The sequence below is a fragment of the Rhyacophila brunnea genome, unplaced genomic scaffold (assembly GCF_057557595.1).
Source record: "Rhyacophila brunnea isolate RB1 unplaced genomic scaffold, BYU_Rbru_1.0 scaffold_24, whole genome shotgun sequence".
Taxonomy (NCBI): Eukaryota; Metazoa; Arthropoda; class Insecta; order Trichoptera; family Rhyacophilidae; genus Rhyacophila; species Rhyacophila brunnea.
The window spans coordinates 17,772,535-17,796,876 of record NW_028232904.1 but is presented as its reverse complement, the minus strand read 5'-3'; the positions used below and the strand labels follow the sequence as shown (position 1 = coordinate 17,796,876).

Sequence of the window (24,342 nt, the reverse complement as noted above, 5' to 3'; positions counted from 1 at the left end):
TTTAATTTTTACCATATTTTGTATGTATGCACTATAAATCCGCTGCTTTCACTAATTGGACACTTGTCTAGTTTTTGGGGTGGCGGATTACTGAGAGAGTACTGTACTAGTTAAAAACTATGTTCGACTTGGCATAGCAAGAATAATCCGGTTTCGTTTTGGAAACTGGATGCGTCTCTGCGGGGGTTGTGCGAAATAGAATCAGGTTCATTTTTTACGAATTTTGTTATTAAATAAAATAATTAAACTTCTTTCGCGAGATCGCCATAATGGTCACGTGCGACCATTTTTCTCGTCTCTCCTTTTACGTCATAGCCGGCGGCATCCTAACATACCAATAAAGAATGAAATAACTTTTACAGTTAGGTAGGTTTAATACATACTTATGTGTTACCTTCTATGTATTTTTTAAGTAAGCGTAACGATTATTTTTATATCTAAAAAGGTTCGAAATCTCTCAGAGATGATGCCAAATTTAGCACAGTACAGACCTTATTAAAAATTCATGTCAAACCTAGGTCCATGGGTGGTGACCAGTGACGTTCCTTGACAAAATGCCGCCCCTAGGCAGTGCCAAAATGCCGCCCCATTTAGTGTTTTTTATCATTCTTTTTTCACAATATCTTAAGAAATGTATTGTATGGATACATTATTATATAAGGTAATATATTCTTTCTTTCGACCATGTCGATCCTAATAGGTTAATATGGTTCTCACAGAGTGGAGGTTTGTATTAACAGATTTTGTTTTTACGAGAAATTGATGTCAGCCACTTGCTCAACCTATTAGGTCCATACTACTCATAATACACACATTGAAGAACAATATGTATACTTGCCAGACCCAGGATCCGAACCTGGAACCAACGACGCTATAGGCCGATGCTTAAACCACGCGGCCAACGTGGGTGCAAAATGGGATTTCAAGTTATACACATTTATATTTTTTATAAAAATCGATGTTTTTTAAAATATATATAAAAATATTAACACTATGAATTAATCAAAAATCTAAACGGCGAAAAATTGAAAACTTAATAAACTAAATTTTAATAATAAATATAACCATAAAAATAATGTAATAATAACGTATTCTATGTACCAAATAAGTGACAAATTCACATTTTTTTACAATTGTAAGTTTATCTTTGACTTTGACTTAAATTAAATGTTTTTAATGTTTTCAGATAGGTACATATTTATTAATTAATACAATTGAAATTGTAAATTATCAAAAAGAATTCTCAAATTGCAATCTTCGTATTTTTCCGCTAGGTTCTCTGTTGGCATAATTATATGATCCCCCTTATGAATGAAAAAGTGTGCACAGTTTTGTTGTATCGCCCAAAATACGAGGGTGGGTCAATAAGTCCTTAGAAAAGCCGACAAGTGGCGCGACTAGTACTGTGAGCGGTTTGTTTTCATGCAGCGGCACTACCGATTCAGTATGCTGCGAAGTTTCAATCAGATTGTTCGGGTTGTTGTGTGTTTTTCGTACATTTAAAAAAAAAATTTGCTTGTGGAAAATGGAAAAATGGAAAATGGAGAAAATTGAGCTTAGAGCTGTTATTAAACATTTTAATATAAAAGGGTTAACAGCAAAGGAAATAAAAAATGAGTTGGATTTAGTTCACGGCATATCTGCTCCTTCACTTGCAACTATTTATAACTGGTTAAATGAATTTAAACGTGGTCGTACATCAACAAAGGATGAACCACGCTCAGGACGTCCTGTAGAGGTGACTACACCAGAAATAATCAATAAAATCCACGATATGGTGTTAAGTGACCAAAGATTAAAGTTGAGTGAGATAATTGAGGTTACAGGGATCTCAAAAGGTAGCGTCATTTCTATTTTACATGACAAATTGGGCATGAAAAATATTTCTGCAAGATGGGTGCCGCGTTTGCTCACAGTCGACAATAAACGCAATAGGGTGGTGGCCTCTAAAGCCCTGTTGTCGCTCATGCAACGCAATCCGGATGAATTTTTTCGTCGCTTTGTGACTGTAGATGAAACATGGATACACCACTATACTCCCGAGACAAAAGAACAGTCAAAGCAGTGGATTGCGAAGACAAACCATGTCCAAAGAAGGCGAAAACCGTAAAATCAGCTGGTAAGGTTATGGCTACTGTATTTTGGATGCACGTGAAATTATTTTCGTTGACTATTTGAAAAAAGGAAAAACAATAACAGGGGATTATTATGCATCTTTATTGGACCAGCTAAAAAACGAAATTGAAGAAAAATGGCCTCATTTAAACAGGAAAAAAATCCTCTTTCATCAGGACAATGCCCGTGTTCACACATGTTTACGAGCAATGGCTAAAATTGAAGAATTGAAGTTCGAATTGGTCGACCACCCACCGTATTCGCCAGATTTAGCCCCCAGTGACTTTTTCCTTTTCCCAAACTTAAAAAAATGGCTAAGTGGACAAGGTTTTTTTGCAAATGAAGAAGTCATCGATCGGACAAATGCTTATTTTGAGGACCTTCCGAAAACTTATTTTTCTGACGGTTTAAAAAAAATTGAGAAACGTCTAACCAAGTGTATTGAGCTCCAAGGAGATTATGTTGAGAAATAAAAAAAAAATACAAAAATAAAAACTGTTTTAATGCTTTTTTCTAAGGAATTATTGACCCACCCTCGTATATCAAAACTATTATAGTTTGGTTTAGGCAAGGTTTAATTGGTTTTTAAAAACTAGCCAATACCATCTGTAAAATTATTGTAGTCTTCTAGTTCAATAAAATAATAAAAACAAATACGTATGACTAACAAAGTTTAATGTGCACTATTTATGGCGGATCTTAACAGCCTACCTTCACCCTACGCCAGCGCTCGAAATGTAAAAGTTTACGAACCGGAGCGCTCGAAAGTTTTCTGAGGATATTAAGAAGGTTATCAAATTTGATGCGTATTTTATAAACATAAGTGTGCTAGATTTTTTTGGTATATCTTTCTATGGCAAATCTAGCTCAGACGCTCAAATTATTTTGTCCGTGAGACGGAGCGATAACTTTACAGATTTCACGAACCGGAACGGCGCTCCGGTGCGTTCCGGTCCATTTCGAGCCCTGCCCTACGCTACTGGCACCTAGCTGGTACCTACGCAGTATTTTAGTGAATTATGTTTTCAAATAATTGTATGCCCAACCCCCATTAATGGATTGAAACACCTTGCACGGAAATACATTTATTTATACCTGAAAAATACAGAATTCGAAATGCATACTAAGATAATTAATTGCTAGTTAGGTAGGTAGGTACCCAAAATTACTCTTTTTCGACATCTTTGCCCATAGTATGCTGTGACAATACTTGCTGCGTGTGGGAGTCCTCTGATGAAGTTTCACGGTCTGAATCATAGTAAGCCTCCAGCGCGCGTAGCACCTCCGTTGACACTGACGGCGGAGACACCAGATCGGAGCTGCTTGCGCTTGGTGAAGTCGACTCGGTTTCGAACCACAGGGAGTCCACGGACGGAAACGACTCCTTCGAAAGAACGTACCGAGGAAGACTTGGGAAGGAATCCGATGCGACTTTCTAAAAAAATTAATAATCTTGTTCACTTTCGACATTATGTTCGCTTATTCGCTCGTATCGTAGAAAAAGTGAAATATTAAAAAGTCATAAAATTAATTTAATTCATATATTTTTAAAAAAGTTTATACGCTACTTATCGGATTTATAGTAAAAAAAATATATTTATGACGTAAACCTCAACATTATGCCCTAATCTTGCTTGCCACAATTTTAAAGATAGTCACTTCATTTGACCGGCCGAGCTTGGCAGGTATATGATAGATATTATGTTACATATAATTATTACATAAATAATATGGAAATATTTTCGGAAAATTATCAAGCGCTCCGGTTCGTAAAATCTTTCATTTCGAGCGCTGGCATGGATACATTACTTACAACTTCTGATTCAATAGACAATATTGTGAGTCCACGGTTTCAGATACATTAAAAAATACACCTGACAACTTCCAAAACTCGCGAGTGAGTCGCAAACATTTTACATAAAATTAACCAAGTAGATATGTATCTACCTACCTATAATTAAAATATAATTCGCAAATCTGCACGTGTCATTGCTCATCACCAAGGACGTTACGTACAAGAACAACGGAAGTAAACTAGACATAGCAAACCAGACAAAAAATTATAGTCCTATTAAAACTTGTATAGTAATTAATATATTTTGTTTCCAACCAGTGAGCTGAATTTTTTAATGGAAAGATATTTCCTTTATTCTAAACGCCTAAATATTCTCCTCGATTTGCCGCCCTTCATGTAACCGCCGCCCCCAAGCGACGCTCAATCTGCCTACCTCCACGGGATGTCACTGAGGGTGTGAACAACAATATACAAAGACACTGAAACATAAACATTATCATCACATTTCCATAATGGTTCTTTAGCTTAGGGCAGTAACAGCTTGTGCCTGCTATAGGTGACAGCCATTCATTGCAGGCTGCATTTATCAGACTGTTGGTATGCTGAGTTCACACACGTTGCGTTGCTGCGTCGAACGTGTGCGACTTACTGCGAGTAGATAATCCTTGAATCCGCAGATCCTTGCTACGATCGCCAGACATCATCTACGGGCACTGCGCCGTCTCTATTACCTGAGTGATAAACACGTGGGCTAAAACTGCACGTGCATGCAACCTGTCGCGCAGTCACACGTTGCCAAGGCGTTCATAATAATATGAGTTTAGCGAATAGCAGGGATCCCAGTGAATATAATATAATATCATGGCCCCCCAAAGAGATTGGACGGTTGGCCTCACATCCCGAAGCGGACCCTCAGGCGAGGATGTTTCGCGGGCCCCCTACCTATCACTAAAGTTAAGAGCAGTATGATGTTCTACAGTAGTGTTCCCCAAATCTCCAAATGATATCTCGTGGAATCCGCTAGGTAACATTAATGGTATTCTGTGTATGCATGCGAAGCCTAAGATTTCGGCCACATATATGGGTGCTTCGCTAGGTGCTATGCTTGTCTACTAAAACACTACTGCCACATTGCACGCTACGTGCTTAGGTAGGTACAAATTCATTTGACATTTGGGAGCGTTCAAGTCAACAACGATATGTCACTCTCAAAACTAACCAGAAAGCTACTTCTCACAAAGAATTTAAGTTTCAAATTTCGAAAGTCTCAAATTCGAACTTGTTGGGTGCATAATGTGAATTCATCCCATGCGTCAATAGTAATAACCCCAAAATATACGGTGTTTGACGTTTGTCATACTGAAAAAACATTCGCCATCTTGCAAAATCACTAGGTGACACAATAAAAATAACCAACACGTTTGTTCGCCGGGAGACTCACGAAGTGACTAATAATCAGGTAGCGAGGCGCGAAGCGTGTAGTGTGGCCATTGCGATAGTATGGTGTGTGTCCGTTCGCTAGGATATGTCACCTAGCACGTAGCGACCAAGCAAGGCACCTGCCTATGTGACCTTAGCCTTACAGGACGAATTGTTGTGGTGTGTGTTTATCTGATTTAACTGGTCGACACGGCTTAGGCTGGAGCCCGCCCTTGTGGGGGCCATGATGTATATACTGAGCATCCCGGTTTTGTTGCCCCCTGAACAATATGGATAAACGACAGGAAAAGCTCTAAAGAATACTTACAAAGGCTTTCGGCGAATCATTAGTGTCGATGTTAGTTAAATATTCTTGGACCTTCGCTTGAAGATCTTCCAATGGTTGAGTGAAATAATTGACAGCCGCGGGAATTATCTGGTCACCCTTTGGCTTAGATTCCATCACGTTCACAAGAAACGTTTCTATCAATGAATATACCTGATGGGAAGTAAGATTAGGTACCTATGCATCTAGAAAGAGTTACTAATATTATTGGCAGGGCTCGAAATGGACCGGAACGCACCGGAGCGCCGTTCCGGTTCATAAAATCCACAAAATTATCGCTCCGTCTCGTGGAAATATTATTTTGACCGTCTTAGCTAGATATTTCAAATAATAAAAAAAATAACACACTTAGTTTTATAAATCACATTTACAATCAATGTAGTATTATAGTATAATATAGTTGATATTTTCGTAAAATTATCAAGCGCTTCGGTTCGTAAAAATTTCCATTTCGAGCGCTGATTATTGGTAATTGTGTCGCAGAGGTGGCCATGACCTTTTATAAATTTTTTTTACGAAAACAGTTTATTCCATGTATAGAATTATAATAAATAGGTACCTTTTTCTGTCTGCGCATCGGCTTTTCGATCCAATAATCGTTAATTGAAAATTCGAAATTTTCATACATTTTGATGCACCATTATCACAAACTACGATTATATAAGGTAATATTAGGTTGGGGTAGGATAGATTAGGTTAGGTTAGGTTTGGTTTGGTCTAAAAAGAAAGTTGTAAAATCTCATGGCCACCTATGCGGCACATTTACCATAGTATTTATCATGGGTGCAGCAACGCTGATAAATATGGATAAAGGTCAACATTAAAAGGAAGATACCAATGACAAAAAGCTAATAATATTGTATTTTATATGTATTCAATACCTCGGGATGCTGTTCCAAATATTTTTTATTCTCGCGTTCCATATTACCTTTCATTTTGTCAAGTTTTTTTTGTTGATTGTCAGTCAAAATTTTATTCTTACTAAACGGTTTTTTTTCTTTATCTTCCATTTCGTTATTAATATGAATTTATCTTTATCTTTGATTCGACAAAAACTATTGAACTATTTCACCAATAAGTCGATAATTTAATAAATATATCTGTACGTCATTCGTTGAAGCGAACCGTGAACGACTATTTTTGTTTATTTTTTATTCGTAGGTAGGTTCATTTGTTTTACAATGTATGTAGGTACTTATGTAGTTTTGAATTTAAACGCTACTTACGTTCATAGTCGGGAAATCAGGGAACTCATAATTTATTATCTGTTATGTGCGGGAAATTCACCAAGCATTCATTTAAGTTAAAATGCATGTTAAATAAAATTAACTTTTACACTTTAAAGTAAAGTTGGAAGTGAAATATATTAAACCAGAGGTACTCCAAGTGAGACTCTAATTTTAATTGTGAACTATGATCGAGATTGGTAACAAATTTTATCTAACGACATATAGTTAGAAATGAACAATAATTAAACTAGTAGTTCCACGACAGTGGCCCTTACTTTTTTTGGTTTCTGACTGTCAAGATAATTGATAAAACAATGTTAATTTGTACTTGTGTCCTGAATAAACAGTAACTTGAAAAGTTCCGAGCGTTTCATTACTGGGAAATTCTATAAAACCGTGTTACACACCCGGATATACCTAATCTACGGGATCGGCAAGAAATAACAAGTTACCTAATATATTACTTTTAATTTTGTACTACGTGTCAGGAGTGCCAAACAATACCATCCGAGCTAGCCTCGACACTCATAGATAATAATATTATGTCAGTCCCTTGCTATTGACAACTACATACTTGTGTTATTGGTGCCTAGGTAAGTAGGTAAATCAATACACATTGGCACTATGTGCAATTCGCCAGTGTATTAGAATAATTGTTTGCTGCAATGACTATTTCAATGCTTGTAGTCAATACCTACCATTCATTTCTATACCTAATAATGTTTTTAATTAATTTATGAAACTATTTTTTATATTCAAATAAATAAGTTACAAGAATTAAAAATGCAGTAGGTATTCGTTATTGAATATTATACACATTGGCCTGAATCCAATGAACGTTGGATGATCCAACGCACGCTCCGCACTAATATTAAAAAAAAATATATATATATATAGGAATACCTAGGTTACCTACCTTCGTTTTCTCATTAAATTTTAACTAAATTTTGTTGAATATGAATAAACCGTTGATAATTAATCATTTTAAAAATATGGCGAAGTTTGGAATAGTGATACGACCAATGACATGACAAGACAATGACATGACAATGACACGACAATGACACGACAATGACACGACAATGACACGACAATGACACGACAATGACACGACAATGACACGACAATGACACGACAATGACACGACAATGACACGACAATGACATGACAAACTCTCAAACTCTCAAACCGTCTGCAAAATGTACTAGACGAGAACCAACCAGGAGAACGAGCTTTAGAGGAAGATACAGCACTATGGACAATATTATCCAAGTCATCAGAGAAATCAGAGCGGTAACAGGAATACAAGCTGCCGCTATCCATGGGTTTTATAGACTATGAGAAAGCGTTCGATTCCATAAAGAAATTATCAATACTCGATGCACTCAGAAATCAAGGAATCCCCGGGCGCTAAATAAATATTTTCAATAATATATACAGTTTCGCAACAACATCTCCATAAACCATCGCGCATTTCCTATCAGCAAAGGAGTCCGACAAGGTGATACAATCTCACCTAAACTATTTACAGCTACATTTGAAGACTTTTTTAGACAACCTGACTGGAATGACACGGGTACCCATAAATGGAGAATACGTGAGTCATCTACGCTTTGCCGATAACAATAAAAATAGTAGTTTGCAAGACTCAGAAGGCCTCCAAAGCAGAATGCAGTAACTCGCTGGAGTAAGCAACAAAGTAGGCTTGAAAATAAATGTATCAAAGAATAAAGTCATGTTCAACTGCTTTGCGGGCCAAAAAGAGATCCTCATCAATGGCATTCAGCTCGAACAGGTGAAAAACTACATCTATCTGGCACAATAAGTGTCTATAGATGGATGTATATTTGATGAAATTGTTCGCAGAGTAAAGCTAGGCTGGAGTGCTTTTGGCCGCCTGAATGATTTCTTCAAAAATGCCTAAAGTGCAAAGTGTTCAACCAGTGTGTACTTCCCGTAACCACATGCGTGTGAAACATTGAGCCTAAGTAAAAGAGAGATCCAGAAACTTAGAGTAGCACAACGTGGTATGGAAAGGTGCATGCTGGGCATAACGCAAAAGGACAAAAAAAGGAATGAGTGGATAAGGGAACAGACGAGAATTAATGATGTGATAGAGTTTGCTAAAAACCTCAAATGGAAATGGGCTGGAACATGGCTCGAAGAAAGGACAATCGTTGGACAAATTTAGTCATCCAGTGGTATCCAAGAGGTAAAAAACATCCGCAAGGTAGACCTAGAGGCCGCTGGATCGATGAAATGATATCTGCGGAAAAACTTGGCAACGCAACGCACAGGAACGAGAGAAGTGGAATCAGCTTGGAGATTAGCGAGGCCTTCATCCAGCAGTTAATAGATTCAGGCTGGTGATGATGATGATGACATAATAAAAATTTAAAAAAAAAATGTGTTTTGCTTTGTTATATTTATACCTATAAATTTTTTTAACTTACAAATTGTTTTATTTTGGCTAGGTAAATAAGATACAAATCCACATTAACAAAATATCTTTAGAGGCAGAAGGATGCAAATCCACACTATTTTATTTTTTTTAGATATAAAATTGTATTATATTTATTCCTTTCTTACATATTCCAGAAGTACTTTAATTGACTTAGAATAAAAAAAATACCTAATGATCATTCTTTGTATATTTTCTTAGAAGTTATGAGTATTCGTTTAAAATAAAAATTGTTTTTTGGCCCTCCTGAACAATTGGGTATTTGGATTTGCATCCGTCTGCCTCTGAGTTACAGATATTATAATACACTAGGACGTTGTTCTTTGTCAATGTGACAGTCGATTCTAAACGACAATAACTAATAACTTGTTTATACTCTTCAGTCATTATAGAATACCAAACTCTGCTTGCAAGTAAATAAAAATAATAATTAGTGCAAATCAGTGCTGCCAACCGTACTATAATAATTATAGTATTAATGTACTATAATGTTGGTCCGCGTACTATGTACAATATAAAACAGGTAGGTATAGTACGCCCAAAATACTATAATTTTGAATATCGGAAAAAATATTTAAACATACTTACTAAAATTTCGATATTTTCCATTCGATATATTGGTGAAAAGTACGATAATTTCGCAATATAAGAAGATTTGGAGAACTTGAAAAAAATTGCTCGAAAAACGTAAAAAAATCCCTTGACTTTGGTAAAAATTTTTGGTCGGAAGAGGTAGGTACCTAAATAAAAGGGGGTCTCGGAGTTTCTCAAATTCTCTGTGATTTTTTCTGAGAAACAAAAAACCTATACATTTTAAACAGTGATGACAACGCGTACTATATTTTTTCCCCAAGTACTATAATTTTGGAGGCTCTGTACTATAATTTCACTTTGAAAAGATGGTAACACTGGTGCAAGTATACTTAATCCACCTATACTGTCTTTGTTGTCTGTGGTGGTAGCTGGGCATTGTCTATTGCTATTGGTCTGTTTCTAGCTGTCATATTTTTTGCTCGCTGTCAAAATTGTCAATTCGCTTGCTCCTAGAATTATATTTTGACCATAGTATTCTTTTTAAAACCAGAGCATTGACAGACTTTCAGAAACAAAATGGTAAACTATGAAATACCTACTTACTTTTTGAACGAAATATTATGCCACGATACTCCTTGTTTTCATTGAAATAACTCTTTTAGACTTATTTAGGTTAGGTTTGTAGAACGCCAAAAGGTTGAATTGCGTTTTAATAAAATTACGCAACATATTTGTCAAACCATGTTTGCAGTATAATAGTTTATATATTTCTTAATAATTTGTTGATGTTCTATGATGTATTTATGGATGACATTTAATTTTTATTATCCAAATAAAAAAAAATAACCTACAATTATTAAGTACTGACTTGGCGTTCGTTTGGTGACGAATTCGTTTTTAATTTAAATGTAATTTTGACAAACATTTAAGTGTCATAAATCATAAGTAAAATTGGTAATTTTTTAGTAGGTAGTCCATGTCGTTTTTGTGATTGTGGTCTTTTGAGACCAAAAACCAAACCCTAGCACAACCTGCTGTAACTCGAACATAAGTAGGTTGTGTTAGGTTTATACTGTAAAATTACCAAATTTTTATTCCACCTTTATTTGCCATCCCCTTAGAATGTGTCTCTCAGAGAACACAACAATAAAGGAAGTGGGTTACCTTCTGCGTATGGCTGTAGGAAGATATGATTCTCGAGTGAAGAAATATGGGACAAACTTAAACACATGTTAAAGAATATGTTATTTTCAATATTTACATCTGAATGGATTATAGCAGTGGTGAAGGGTGAAGGTAGGTAGGTTTAGGCAGGGTAAAATTGAATTTTAAAAACTAACCAACACCATATACAAATTGTATTCATAGTTCAATGAAAACAAATAAGTATGACTGTCAAAGTTTAGTGTGCACTATATAATGTTGAATCTTAACAGCTTACCTCCACCACTCGTCACTGGATTACGATTTGTCATGTGAACGAAATGCGCATTCAATATTGGTAGTATTTGAGGATATATTCAAGGGACTTTGAATTTCTTACGTTAAATGGGTGAACCGTCATTAAGTCACAAACCAAAACTGCCTTTAAAGTCTTGGAGAAATGTATTTATGGTCTACACTACTACTCATTAAGTATGATGCCATATCCAATCGAGTCGAATTGTGGTGTACGTGGTCGGGAATTACTGTATTACAACTTGACTGATGTCTTAATGTGGAACTAAACTTCTCCCTATCATATGTTAACGTGTCGCGTAGACAGCAATGCCTGCAATTTACTTACATGATTAATTTGTTCTTTTTTAATCCACAGGCCAGTTCATTGATTATGGCAGGCCTGGGACTGGCGACCGTCGGGTTTGTCGGCAGATACGTTATGCGTCAAATGCCAAACATGTCTCAAAAGATGGCGGAGGCTTACAAAAATATGCCCAAACTCGACGCGGAATCTTTAGCCAACTCCAGATACTACAAAGGAGGCTTTGAGTCCAAGATGAGCAAAAGAGAGGCATCGCTTATATTAGGAGTCAGTCCCACTGCTTCTAAAATAAAGGTTTGCACCACAATGTGGATATTTCTTTTCGTAGAGGGCCTGAAGCTGTGGTTAGATACTGACCGAACCTCGTATCGTATGAGAACTTTGCTATTTTGCCCCCATAAGCAAAAACGCAGCTAATGGAAAAAAATCAATTTTGACAATAGAGACGGTTAACATGTTCTTCATTGGTGCTTCACGAAAAGTTACTCAATTATAATAAATGTTTTGGTTTACAATAGATCATTTAAAAAAATATATATTTTGCCTACACAAAAATGGCAAAATTACAAAAACATTGATTATAAAACTTAACATTTGTATTTTTATTTATGATAGATCAATGTCAGTTTCATAAGGAAAAAAACAGTAAATATTTATGTATATCCAGTGACGTCCCTAGACAAAATGCCGCCCCATTTTTTTATACCTCATATTATATCTCAGAAATGTTTCTTAACCTACCTAAGCTGCCATTGGTGATACCAATTGGAAGTCAATATTATGATATATTCCATTTGCATGGGTTCATATGGACGTTGTTTATAATTTGTTCTATAAATCTAAAAAGATGATCTATAGTTTTTTACTATCTTTCATATTTTAATTTATATTATGTATTATTTTATAATTATGTAATTTAATTGCGTTCTTCTATCTTTCTAAACCATGAGTTGTAAACATCTTAATCTATTTGTAATGTTGATTTGGCATCACTACTGCATGACGGATGTCTGGGCGATGCACAGATGAATGAAATGCGTGAAGAAGTTACGACTTGAACCAGCAAGTGTCTACCTATAATTTTATTAGGGGTAACTAGGTTTGTGATTGTTGCAGACTCATGTTGATGGTGTGCTTTCACATTCCAATCTTGCATTGAACTGCAGCGATGTAGTGCAATAATCTAATATTATTAATTCACTAAGATGTCTTGGATAACACACTAATTTCATATTTCGTGGGTATACAGGCAGAAGTCACTAACTCCAGTTTTGACGAAATTGAGATTTTAATGTCATTATATAGAAAAAGTAATGTTGCTTAAATGGCATAAGTCACGATTTAAGATTATTGAACATATAAAAAAATAAAAGTAATAAAGAACTCAAAAAATAAAGATTTTACAACCATTTTAAGAACACCAAAAACACAAAACATTGATTATCTCAGAACTGTGTATTTGGAATTAGTGACTTCTGCCTGTACGCCCACGATTTAAACATCAGTTTGTTTATTTTTTAGCATTTTTACTTCAATTTTTGAAGTCCTGAACTTACTTCAATTTGAATCAAGCACAATCTTATAAAACCAAGCAAACACTAACACCCCAAGTCAAAGTGTATCATTATTCTTAGATTTATTTCATTATTATATTAAAATCCACCACTATGTGGTTAGGACATCAATCCGAATTGAATGTCTAGCGAAGATAGCTGGCTCCGCTAGTATTTATAAATTGGCCAGAATTGCATTGGTATATTTAATATTATATTGCTGAAAGTGGATTAGTTTCTTACGATTATTCTACAGTATGGCTGCTGTTTTTTATAATCCAACATTATAAAAAAAACCCATTAACCTCACATAGACAACTTTTAGCAGCAACCCCACATTAGTGAGCTTGCTTATTTACTTATCGGTTCAAGTAGTAATGTACATGTATTTCTAAGTGCGCATTTATCCATATCGGAGTGCAGGTATCCATCATCCAGTTGTTTTAAAATCAAGTTGACGGCACTGAATTGTTCGCTCTTGAATGCTCAGTCAAGTAAACAACTAAATTTGAATTTGTAAGTGGCATTATAATGGAGTGAATGTTCATAATGTTATCTTAGTTAAACAGTTAGGCAGAGATTCGATTACCTCACGATATATTGAAGAATGTTCCGTTAATGTGTTCTTTTTATTACAGGTGAAAGAAGCCCATAAGAGAATAATGTCATTAAATCATCCGGACAGAGGAGGTTCTCCATTGCTCGCTGCCAAGATTAATGAAGCCAAAGACTTCCTCGAAACAGGAAAATCATAATCGAACAAGAACCGTTGTAGGGGTCGTCCATTTGTGACATCATGCCCAACAGGGAGGGGATTCTGATATAATGTACTTTTGATGAAAGAGATAGGGTGCTGTATAAAATATAACGTGACAAAATCAATAAAATGTTTACTTGTAATATGGAAACACCTCAGAAACATACCTAACAAAATTGATAAACATTTCAGATGCATAGTTCATGGTTGATTTCATCGTACTTAGGTATGGTACAGGTGGCTAAATTGGTAATTTAAACAGGGTGGTAAAAGACTTTATGAAGAAGATGTGATTTATGGACGACCCCTAATAGCTCTAATAAAATATATATACTTTCTTGAAACTGATTAAACTTACAAAACTTCCAGTGAAGGTTCACTGTGAATAAGTTACGGATATATATTGTCACTCGGGTTCTAACTTCTTGTTGTGATTTATTAGTTTTGAGTTTATTGAGTTTGAAGATTTATTGAATCTAAATAAACGTGATGTCATACGGAAAAGTAGAATTCCGGTTAGTAATGTAGATAAGATATTGCAATACCTACTGAAGAGAGATGACAGTTACTAATGCTGCCATTACATTATGATCATGTCACGTACTGTCACATGCTGGTACGGTGACAAATTTAGTCTATGGTTTCGTCATTCCGCAGAATATTTTAAATGATCACTATATCTATAAATTCAACGATGGAGAGTGCCTACTCAAATGTATTAGTATTTTGAATTATTATTCATACTAATTTCAATTAATTTTAACAGTTTCTACGTATGCGTACGTTAAAATTACTTGCATTATTGCATCCATAGATAATATTTTGGACAGAACCCAACCTGCAGACTATTGATAGTAATTTAATAGACAATCCACAGAGAAAACCACAAAAAACAAAGATCACGTGATTTTGACATGAGTCAAAAATGTGTAGGCATGTGGAAAATGATAAAAAAAAACGTTCATTGAGTCATGCGGGTGTCGTGCAGAGCAGTATGCGTGAGGTGACCTCATTGTTGTTCTGGTGATTTTGGCAGGTTTTGCTAACTGACAATGTTCATTTGAAGGTTCAAAATGTGCTACGGGATGGGAGCATCAGTCTGATAACATTTTAAATTGGTACCTACCAAGAAAATATACATCACACACGTTTTCCCGTAGCGGCAGCTTACTGTGACAGCACATACCATGATGATAATGTTTTTGAAACATTACACATGTTTGTTATAACTTATAACACTATGTAGTAGCAATTCTGAAGGTAAAATTTCTCTTACATCAAGTTAGATACCCTGTATCTAACTTGATGTAAGAGAAATTTTAGATTTATTAAGATTATTAGGCACGTACTGACTGAGCGAGCAGCGACCTAGCCAATCGTTGTCGGTTTATCGATGCTCAAAGGTGCTGCGTGCAGCTGCCTCGCGTAATGTTAATTTTGTTGCGAGCTAATGCCCGAGGCTGTTCGCTCAGTCAGTATGTGCCTAATAATCTTAATAAACCTAAAATTTCTCTTACATCAAGTTAGATACAGGGTACCTAATAATAATATCATTAGGTACCCTTAGGTTCATATTATGAATCATTCAAATGTCAACATACGGTTCTTCATACCATGAAAGAAAAACTTATAAATAAAAACAGCTTGAAATTCATATTTTCTAAACTAATCTGATGTCACCAAATAACAATTCTACTTCATAATAATTGTGAAATCATCCTGCATCCTTTTTTTTACATAATTTCTTGAATTTGAAGATTTTTTTTTACATTTGCCACACTAGACAAAATGGCACACAACATATTATTAACTTCTGTTAACGACTGCTTGAGTCGTGTTTGTCATTTAATTTCAACATAAATTATATATTTTGATAGTGTTGCATACATTGTTTAATTTTGTGTGATATTTTGATTTGTGTAATACACGTAACTAGTTTAATGATAACTTTTGCTTCTTAAAATTTGATCGTAAAATCGAAATGCAAATTTGTGGAGTATTTTTTTACTTCCAAAACTCCATATTATAACCCGAGAATTAAGTGTGTACAAGTTTCGGGTTGTTTTGAGTATTTATGTGACAATAGGAATATATTTCGATTTTGAAACTGTAACATAGAGCAGATAGTACGCCATCGCTAGTCAACAATTTATAACTAGTGGGCCATTGAATAAATTGTACGATTTTAAAGAGAGCTTTGATTATGTTAATGTGTTACTAGTGAAAGACATTCTCTTTCTAAAACTTCTGTGATATGTCTGTAAATTGCTTCATTTAGGCACTGTCTATATTTCTAAATTATGTCATCGACATCAGCCGTGGGTCGATCCACTGTTGTATGAAGGCCTCCCCTAGCTCTCTCAAATCATCTCGGTCACTAGTTCTTTGCTGCCATGTACATCCACCGAACTTTACGAGCTTGTGTAAATTATGTATTGGTTACAATTAGGTTAGTTATTTTTGATTATAAATATAGCATATTTGTTATAAAGCTGTTTCTTTTTTTCTAAACAACCTTGTCTCTAACAAAACAATCCCTCAAAAACTCACCTCTATGTGCAGGCTTTCCAATAGGTTTTTCTATTTATTGATGTCACCATGGAAACGGGTAAGTATTAGGAGAGAATACACTAAATACCAATGAATTTGGACTCTAGATGGAGTCATATACGTATTCTGTATTAGGAATTTTGAAGGCGGTTTGGACGATTGTGTGGTTGTATCGGTAACAATTTCATTATTTTCTTCTATTGGCAGCTCGATCAGGTTTTTTTTCTCACAATAATCAAGGGCGCATGATTTAATATCTTCTATAAGATAATATTATAGGTGTGAAGTTCTTTTTAAATGAACCTGCAAAGTCAATTGTAGCTAACTTAATCAGTAGACCACAGGTCCTTTGTTCTAGTGTTCTTTAACCGGTGGTCCGCGAAAGCCATCACCATGCTTTCAACCGACTATACCGCTACACGATTCGGGGAATTATGAAAGGGGAAAGGTAACCTCTGGATTAATAATCCCCTTTTGGAAGATATTAAATTAGATTATTAGGCACGTACTGACTGAGCGAGCAGCGACCTAGCCAATCGTTGTCGGTTTATCGATGCTCAAAGGTGCTGCGTGCGGCTGCCTCGCGTAATGTTAATTTTGTTGCGAGCTAATGCCCGAGGCTGTTCGCTCAGTCAGTATGTGCCTATTGAGAGAATAAAAAGCTGATCGAGCTACCTCCTAATGTCACTCTGGTGTCATTGTTTCAATTTTGGATATGCCTTGATAAGGAATATCCGTCGTGAGTTATAAAGCTATTAGATTATTGGTAATTTTTTTAACATACTTTTTGTGTGAAAAGACTTCTTCAACTCTATGTCAGTAATAAAAACCAAACAGAGAAATTGAATGGATGTTAATACATTACTTCGTCTCTCATAAACAAACAACGCTGCTACCACATATCGTGGGCGTACAGGCAGAAGTCACTAACTCTAGTTTTGACGAAATCAAGATTTTAATGTCATTATATAGAAAAAGTATCCGGTATTCCGTATGCCGCCAAAGAGTGCGGCACTTCGTACCCTTGTGGCACAGCCTCAAGGGTTCCGTCGCCGTGGCCGTCCCTCCCTCACCCTGCAGCGGTGCTCACGACCTACGTGCTGCAGGTCTGACATGGCGGGGGGCGTAAGAGTTGGCGATTTCTGCCTTCTTGCGTGACTTCTGCCTGTACGCCCACGATATATTAAATTTGCTTACAAAGAAGCAGCAGCAGATGGCGTACTAACTAAAAATTGTAATTAAAATTCTATTCATATTGGTTTTTAATTCTGGCTGATACCGGGCCGTGGGTGTTAAAAGGTTGAAGAACACTGTATTCGATAGAATTTCGTACATTTATATTTCTATAGAATAAAGTTTTTTTCAACATCTTTGCTAAAGTAAAAAGTAAGTTTTTTTTATTGAAATTCATTTATTATTTTGATCAATGATATATCTTACACTGACTAGATTAAACAAATTCATATTTGTAAGATTTTAAACAAACAAAAAAATACTGATTCTAACTAAAAACACCTTATGATATTTTATTATTTAGGTAATTACAATATTGTATATTTCATAATGAAAAAAAATCACAATGTACCATAATATAAATTAATAATGTGACCTAAAGTAGTACCTAATAATATTCACGGAGAGCTTAATGCATTTGAGGAGCTGGATAAACAAGTGGCGTAAATAAAATTAGGCCATTTTTTTAGAAATCCTGATTCCTTCTCTACATCACCAAATATCATTTTGATTTGATAACTAACTACAGGCACTGCTAGTAGCCAAAAAGTAAATCAATAATGATGCATTTTTTTGTGTTGATTTTATCGCTTATGTTTCTCTTTCACCCACCTTCTTAGTAATTATAGACCAAGCAACGTCATTGTAAAACTGAGAAAACTGGTTTGAGCAGCCTCCCATAAAAATTCAACGTAATTCTATGCAACTCAGTTGACATTTACAGTGCCTCAAATTTATCTGGAGAATTGATGGGGGCGCTACAGTTGAACACTACCCAATCAAAACTCGCAACTGAACAGAATCTGACAGTGGAATGACGTATTCAATATGGCGTCATTGTAATTCCATTTTTGTCTGCTCTACAGATGAGTATGTGGGACTGTATAACACAAGTACGTCAGTGGCGAGGGGTGGAGGTAGGCTGTTAAGATCCGACATAAATAGTGCACTCTAAAATTTGTCAGTCATACTTCGTTGAAGTAAGACAACCCGCTTTGACAGCCCAAAAAACTACATATATTAATCGACACCTATGTAAAAGGCAGGAACTGCGTTTTTGGCTATTTTCACTTGATTGCCTTTTATTAAATAATTTCAAAGATAATGAATGAATAACAATGATAATCGAAAAAAAAATTCAGTCAATATTATCAATCAACTAAAAAATTACGATTTCAGCATTAAAAATTAACGTTGTGGTGTCATTAAAATTTATTAAAATCCTCGACTGATTTCGACTTACGTGAATTCATACTTATGCGATTAAATGAATATTAATTAATTCATACGAAAAAGGTGAAAAGATGACGGACATCGCACACGCTCATAAAATGAGTCATTCTACGATTAGAACAATTTTATTATACTCGATAAAGTTTGAATTATGGATCATGTGAAAAAATCAGTACCAATGCAATCTACGATTATTACCAATAGAGGAATATTAATAGAAAAAATATTGGCTATATGGATAGAAGATGTACAGCAACAACACCTCCCAATAAGCCTATGTTCATACAGGAGAAAGCCTTGAGTATTTATGAAGACCTAAAGTGCAAAAATAACGCTAGTGTTGATACTCATACATTCACTGCAAGCCACGGATGGTTTCAAAGATTTAAAGACCGTAATAAAGTACACGACATCAAAATGACAGGTGAGGCTGCTAATACAGACACAGAGGGAGCTATGAATTTTATCAAGAGACTAGCAGAAATCATAAAAAAATTGGATTACCTGCCCCAACAAATTTTTAATGTGGACAATACTGGAAAAAAATGCCAGATCGGTCATATACGAACGAGTATACCCCAACTAGAAAAATCTATGCCGGGTTTTAAGGTGTCTAAAGATACACTAACACTTTTACTTGGTGGAAATGCTGCCGGGGATTGCAAAATCAGGCCACTTCTAATTTACCACAGTGAAAACCCAAGGGCCTTTAAGAATATTTCCTAATCTTCACTACCTGTGATTTGAAAATCCAATCAAAAAGCATGGATGACTCACAAAATTTTTGACGTCTGGTTTCGTCATCATTTTAAAATACAAGAGGTAGAAGAATATTGCAAAGAAAATGACCTACCATTTAAGATCTTATTGTTAGTTGATAATGCATTGGGTCATCTGCCTTGTGACTATAACGAAAATGTAAAAATAATGTTCCTTTCTCCAAATACAACCTCCGTTAACTAAGAAATCATACGTTTGAAAAGACTACTACGTACTAAAAAACTAATATCTCCGAATGCAATACTTCTAATGCCACCAAAAAAATATAATATACAGTAAGTGCTCGGCCGTAGTGGTTTAGCGGGCGCGGCGGCGTCTTGCGAAACTCAAACGTCTAACCGTGTGTGAAATGTTCGTAGACAGTGTCTTTTTTGGGGCATAATACACACGGTTATACGTTTGAGTTTCGCAAGACGCCGCCACGCCCGCCAAACCACTACGGCTGAGCACTAAGTCCTCCGCTTATATGAAAACCTTCGAGTAAGTAAGTCAACGACTTACTGTACTGAAAAATACCATTTTGTAGTTCCGGCCTTATACATAGGTGTCGATATTTTTACTTGAATTAATGACATATTTAGCTGTGGTCTGAAACTACTTCAAAGCGTTAGAATGTTGTAAGGAAATATTTTATTTTTGTAGGTAGTTATTTGAATACTGGATGTTTGAATCAACGAGGTACAATAATGCCATGTTGTAAAATAACTATACTATGGACAATTTTACAAAAGTATTATAGTAAATATATCAAATCAGTTTTTTTGTAAATAATTACATATTTCGGTAGAAACACATCGACCGTGTTTAAGAAAAATTGCGTAACCCTCACAGAACAAATTTTACAGGAGAGGCAAAAAACATTTTTTGAGTGATTTTATTTTAATATTTTGTAAAAAATAGGCACAGACATTGGGTGCATGATAATTGATGATTTGGTGTAATATATTTTCGATCTAATAATAATTAAAGAAGTTATTACAGAAAAATCATTAAAATTGAGGATAAATGCTTTTTTCCACAAATTAAAAATTAATTAATCTCAATTAAAATCTGAATTTAGATAATAATCGGGTATTTGCGGCTTACTTCCTTTTTATAGAACGTGTATTTAGTTGTATACATTGTTAATATCTAATAAAAGCACTTTTCGAAAAATCGAGGGTTACGCCCTTTTTCCTAAACACAGTTGACATTATCAAGAGCAGGGAGCACAAAATTAATGGGAACTGGCTTACTCTACCGGGTAATATTTGACGACAGCCGTCACGCTTTGTGTTCCTTGGTTTTATGGCCTAAAGTAATAAAGTGAAACCTGCTTCAAACTTGGTCCATGGCGACCTGCTTCCAAATTTCTATTTTATTAATCTGTTCTGTGATTAAAACATTATAATGTTTTTACAACTGAAATAGTAATTGACTACAATACATTTTTATTTGGGATTTAATATTTTTGAAACTGTTGTACCTATAATGGAATTATACAAATTTAATTTTATCTCAATTAATATATAATTTTATTAAGAAAACATAGTAAATCGGTAATGATTACTTTACTTACTGATATTTTGATTTGCGCTTGACAGAAATTAAAATCACTTATTAGAAGCAAAACAAACATATTTTATAACAATTAATAATAATAATAATATATGGTGCAAATTCAATAAAAAATAATCTATGAAATAGAATATAATACATATTATATATATATATATATATATATATATCACTTCTCATATTCCGATGAACATTTATATATTATAATAATAACTTATATAAACGTTAAAATATACATGCATTGGTGTTTTAACTATCGACAGTCATTTTATATACAAAATAAGACAGATTAATAATTAACATTATAATATATTATAACAAGCGATATTATTAATTACAATAGATATTCCGTGAAACATTTATGTATATTGTTATTTGGACAGAAATATAAATTCACTGATTATGTAATATGGTGGATAATGAATATGATTATCTTAAGTTGAGGATCTCCGATACGAGTGGATGCAAGGCTGATATCAAAAGGAGAATAGCCAGTGCCGAATTTCGAAGAAGATGAGGCGGTCACTTTGTTAAAAGTACCAAAATTTTATAAAATACACATATTTTTCAGAATCTGAATGTAAATAATCTAGATTATTTTGGCAATTTGGAAAGTGGTTTATCCGCAAGGGAGCCTCCCAGCATGTCAGTGTCTTATGCTTCCACGTACCTAAAACCGCCACTAAGAATAGCTAGCAATGATAAAAAATGCCTAATCCAAACTGCAAACGATTTGGAAGAGCAAAACCAAAAAAGTTCTATAATTTGAGTTACGCGGATGACACATTGCTCATTGCAAAATCACGCTACGTCGGATTGAAAAACAAAGTAGTCTCGTAGACAACGAAATAGCCTGTCTCGCATGTGCTAGACTCTCCAAATTTTCGTGAGGATCTCATTGAGGAAATGCATTTTCAAATAATTTTGTTGACACATTCACTCTCGATTTACAGGGGTATATTCCAGATTAATCCGTTCCTCAAACCAGGCTTCGACTCCATAATTTAGAATGGATACGTCACCGAATACATGGACATTAAAGGAAAAGACCATCTTGAGGTTTACGACATGTGGCTATATTTGCATACGATGAAAATTGCTCGGTCTGATCACAATACACATGAGAAGGATTCAGTCAATAAGCGAAGAGAATGTATTGCTACCATCAAGTATAGAAAGTCTGCATTCTTCAGCTATATTTACTCTAACTTATCAGACATAATCAGAAGGAGGTTCTCTTGGTGATGCATCCTCTGTAAGTGGCCCAATGTATAAGGCGTTGGTGATCTGATACGAGCAGCATGTAGGATAGGCCAACCTTCGATAGAAGACAGCACCGAAAGAAGAAGGTTAATCCAAAACACTATCAGTATCAACTCAACTAAATTCAAGCATAGTTTTGTGTCTACAGTAATATTGAAAAACAAATAGGTACTAGAAAAGGTTAAATATTTTTTGGAATGTATTCGGCTCTCTGCTATTCACTGCTGACCAGTTAATTACTAATTCATTACCACATTTAATTATGCCAATAGTGTCTAATGTGGTCATGCGACCAGCCTGATGGCACAGCTGTTGTGCCCTCATTAGGGGGCCAGTAGATATAATTAGCATGTTATTTAAATGTGGTAACTAAATGCTTCGCGGCGAAGCGGTTAAATAGAAAATGGTCTCCATAACAAGCTCAAAATGTCGATGAAGAAAGGACAAAAAAAACACGCACACGGTACATCATTACTCATAATATATTATCTGAAGCACTACAGCGCCTGTACACATGCATGGATTTACTGGCACAGTGTGTAAATTAAACTATCGCGATAATAACTGTTTACAAGCAAAAGTGCCGACTGTCTCGCGAATCTCATTCTTCAAGCATAAGCGAGACACATTGTTGATAAACATCAGAATGCTCTGCGCAGTGTAGTTTGTATTTTTACGGCAAGTTCGCCACTATCGTTCTACTGTGCAGGCGTAGATATTGCTCAAGTTCTAACTATTGTGTGAAAATTCAGAAGCTGCAGAAATTTTTTGATCCAAGCATGCAATCTTGCGTTTTTCACGATGATAATACGTGTTTATTGTTATGGGCGCGATATTACATACTGTCAGCAGTAAATCCATGCATGTGTGAACGGGCTATTACAAATCAAAATTAATAAAAGTAAAAAAATAATTTCTATTAATAATATTATGCATGTTTTATTATTTATAAGGTGGGAGTATTTTCATAATAATTTCTAAATTGTTAAAAAGATTATTTTAACTTTTAATTACAAATAATAAATCACAAAATAATATATCATAACAATAATTAGGTAGTAATTTATAATATTTACAAATAAAATTGTTAGGTTATGTTAAGTTATTTCAGTGTAAGAAGTCACTAACTGACATTTTAGTTTATTGCCCTCAACTAATCATGAAATGATTCATAATACCCCTACTAAAATAAAAATGTGTGTAAATGATATAATAATTTCTTATATCATGATTTCTGTCCATTGTAATTTTAGCATTTTATTTACTATCAAACAAATGAAAAAATGCAATAAAGAGGGGTTAACTTAACAAATCATTAATTAGACATAAGTACATAGCAGTGGCGAGAGGTGGAGGTAGACTGTGGTGATTCGACATAAATAGTGCACACTAAACTTTGTCAGTCACACTTATTTATTTTCATTGAAAAAGAATTCGCAGATGTTGCTGTTTAGTTTTAAAAATTCATTTAAACCCTGTTTAACCAAACCATAATAGTTATGCTATGGGCGATCCAACAAAAATAGTGCACACCTTTTCAGTCATACTTATTTGAATTCATTAAGCCCTGCCTATACCAAACACCCACGGTGGCCGCGTGGCTTAAGCGTTGGACTATAACGCCGTGGGTCCCAGGTTCGAATCCTGGGTCTGGCAAGTACACATATTGTTTTTCAATTTGTGCCTGGTATGTACCTAATAGGTTGAGAAAGTGGCTGACATCCATTTCTCGTAAAAACAAAATCTGTTAATACG

The 24,342-nt window shown here is 34.9% G+C and overlaps 1 protein-coding gene across 3 annotated transcripts; it reads left to right on the top strand.

Moving 5' to 3' along the window:
* The first annotated feature begins 10,376 nt into the window (after window positions 1-10,376).
* On the top strand, window positions 10,377-16,459 carry LOC147069130 (mitochondrial import inner membrane translocase subunit TIM14). 3 transcript variants are annotated; one of them, XR_015071245.1, is made up of 4 exons: window positions 10,377-10,478; window positions 11,716-11,955; window positions 13,853-14,889; window positions 15,444-16,459. XR_015071245.1 is itself a non-coding variant. In XM_085951267.1 (3 exons), the coding sequence occupies exons 1-3, from the start codon at window positions 10,476-10,478 to the stop codon at window positions 13,967-13,969; spliced, it is 360 nt and encodes a 119-aa protein (XP_085807393.1). In that variant the 5' UTR covers window positions 10,377-10,475; the 3' UTR covers window positions 13,970-15,588. The 3 variants fall into 3 exon arrangements, 1 of the variants encoding a protein (XP_085807393.1); XR_015071244.1 differs by having other exon boundaries at window positions 13,853-15,213; window positions 15,448-16,459; XM_085951267.1 differs by having other exon boundaries at window positions 13,853-15,588.
* The last annotated feature ends 7,883 nt before the right edge of the window (window positions 16,460-24,342 follow it).

Excerpts from the sequence above, each read along its gene's own strand:
- LOC147069130 (XM_085951267.1), top strand. Across the intron at positions 11,956-13,852 it reads CCACTGCTTCTAAAATAAAG|GTGAAAGAAGCCCATAAGAG; the intron begins GTTTGCACCACA and ends TTTTTATTACAG.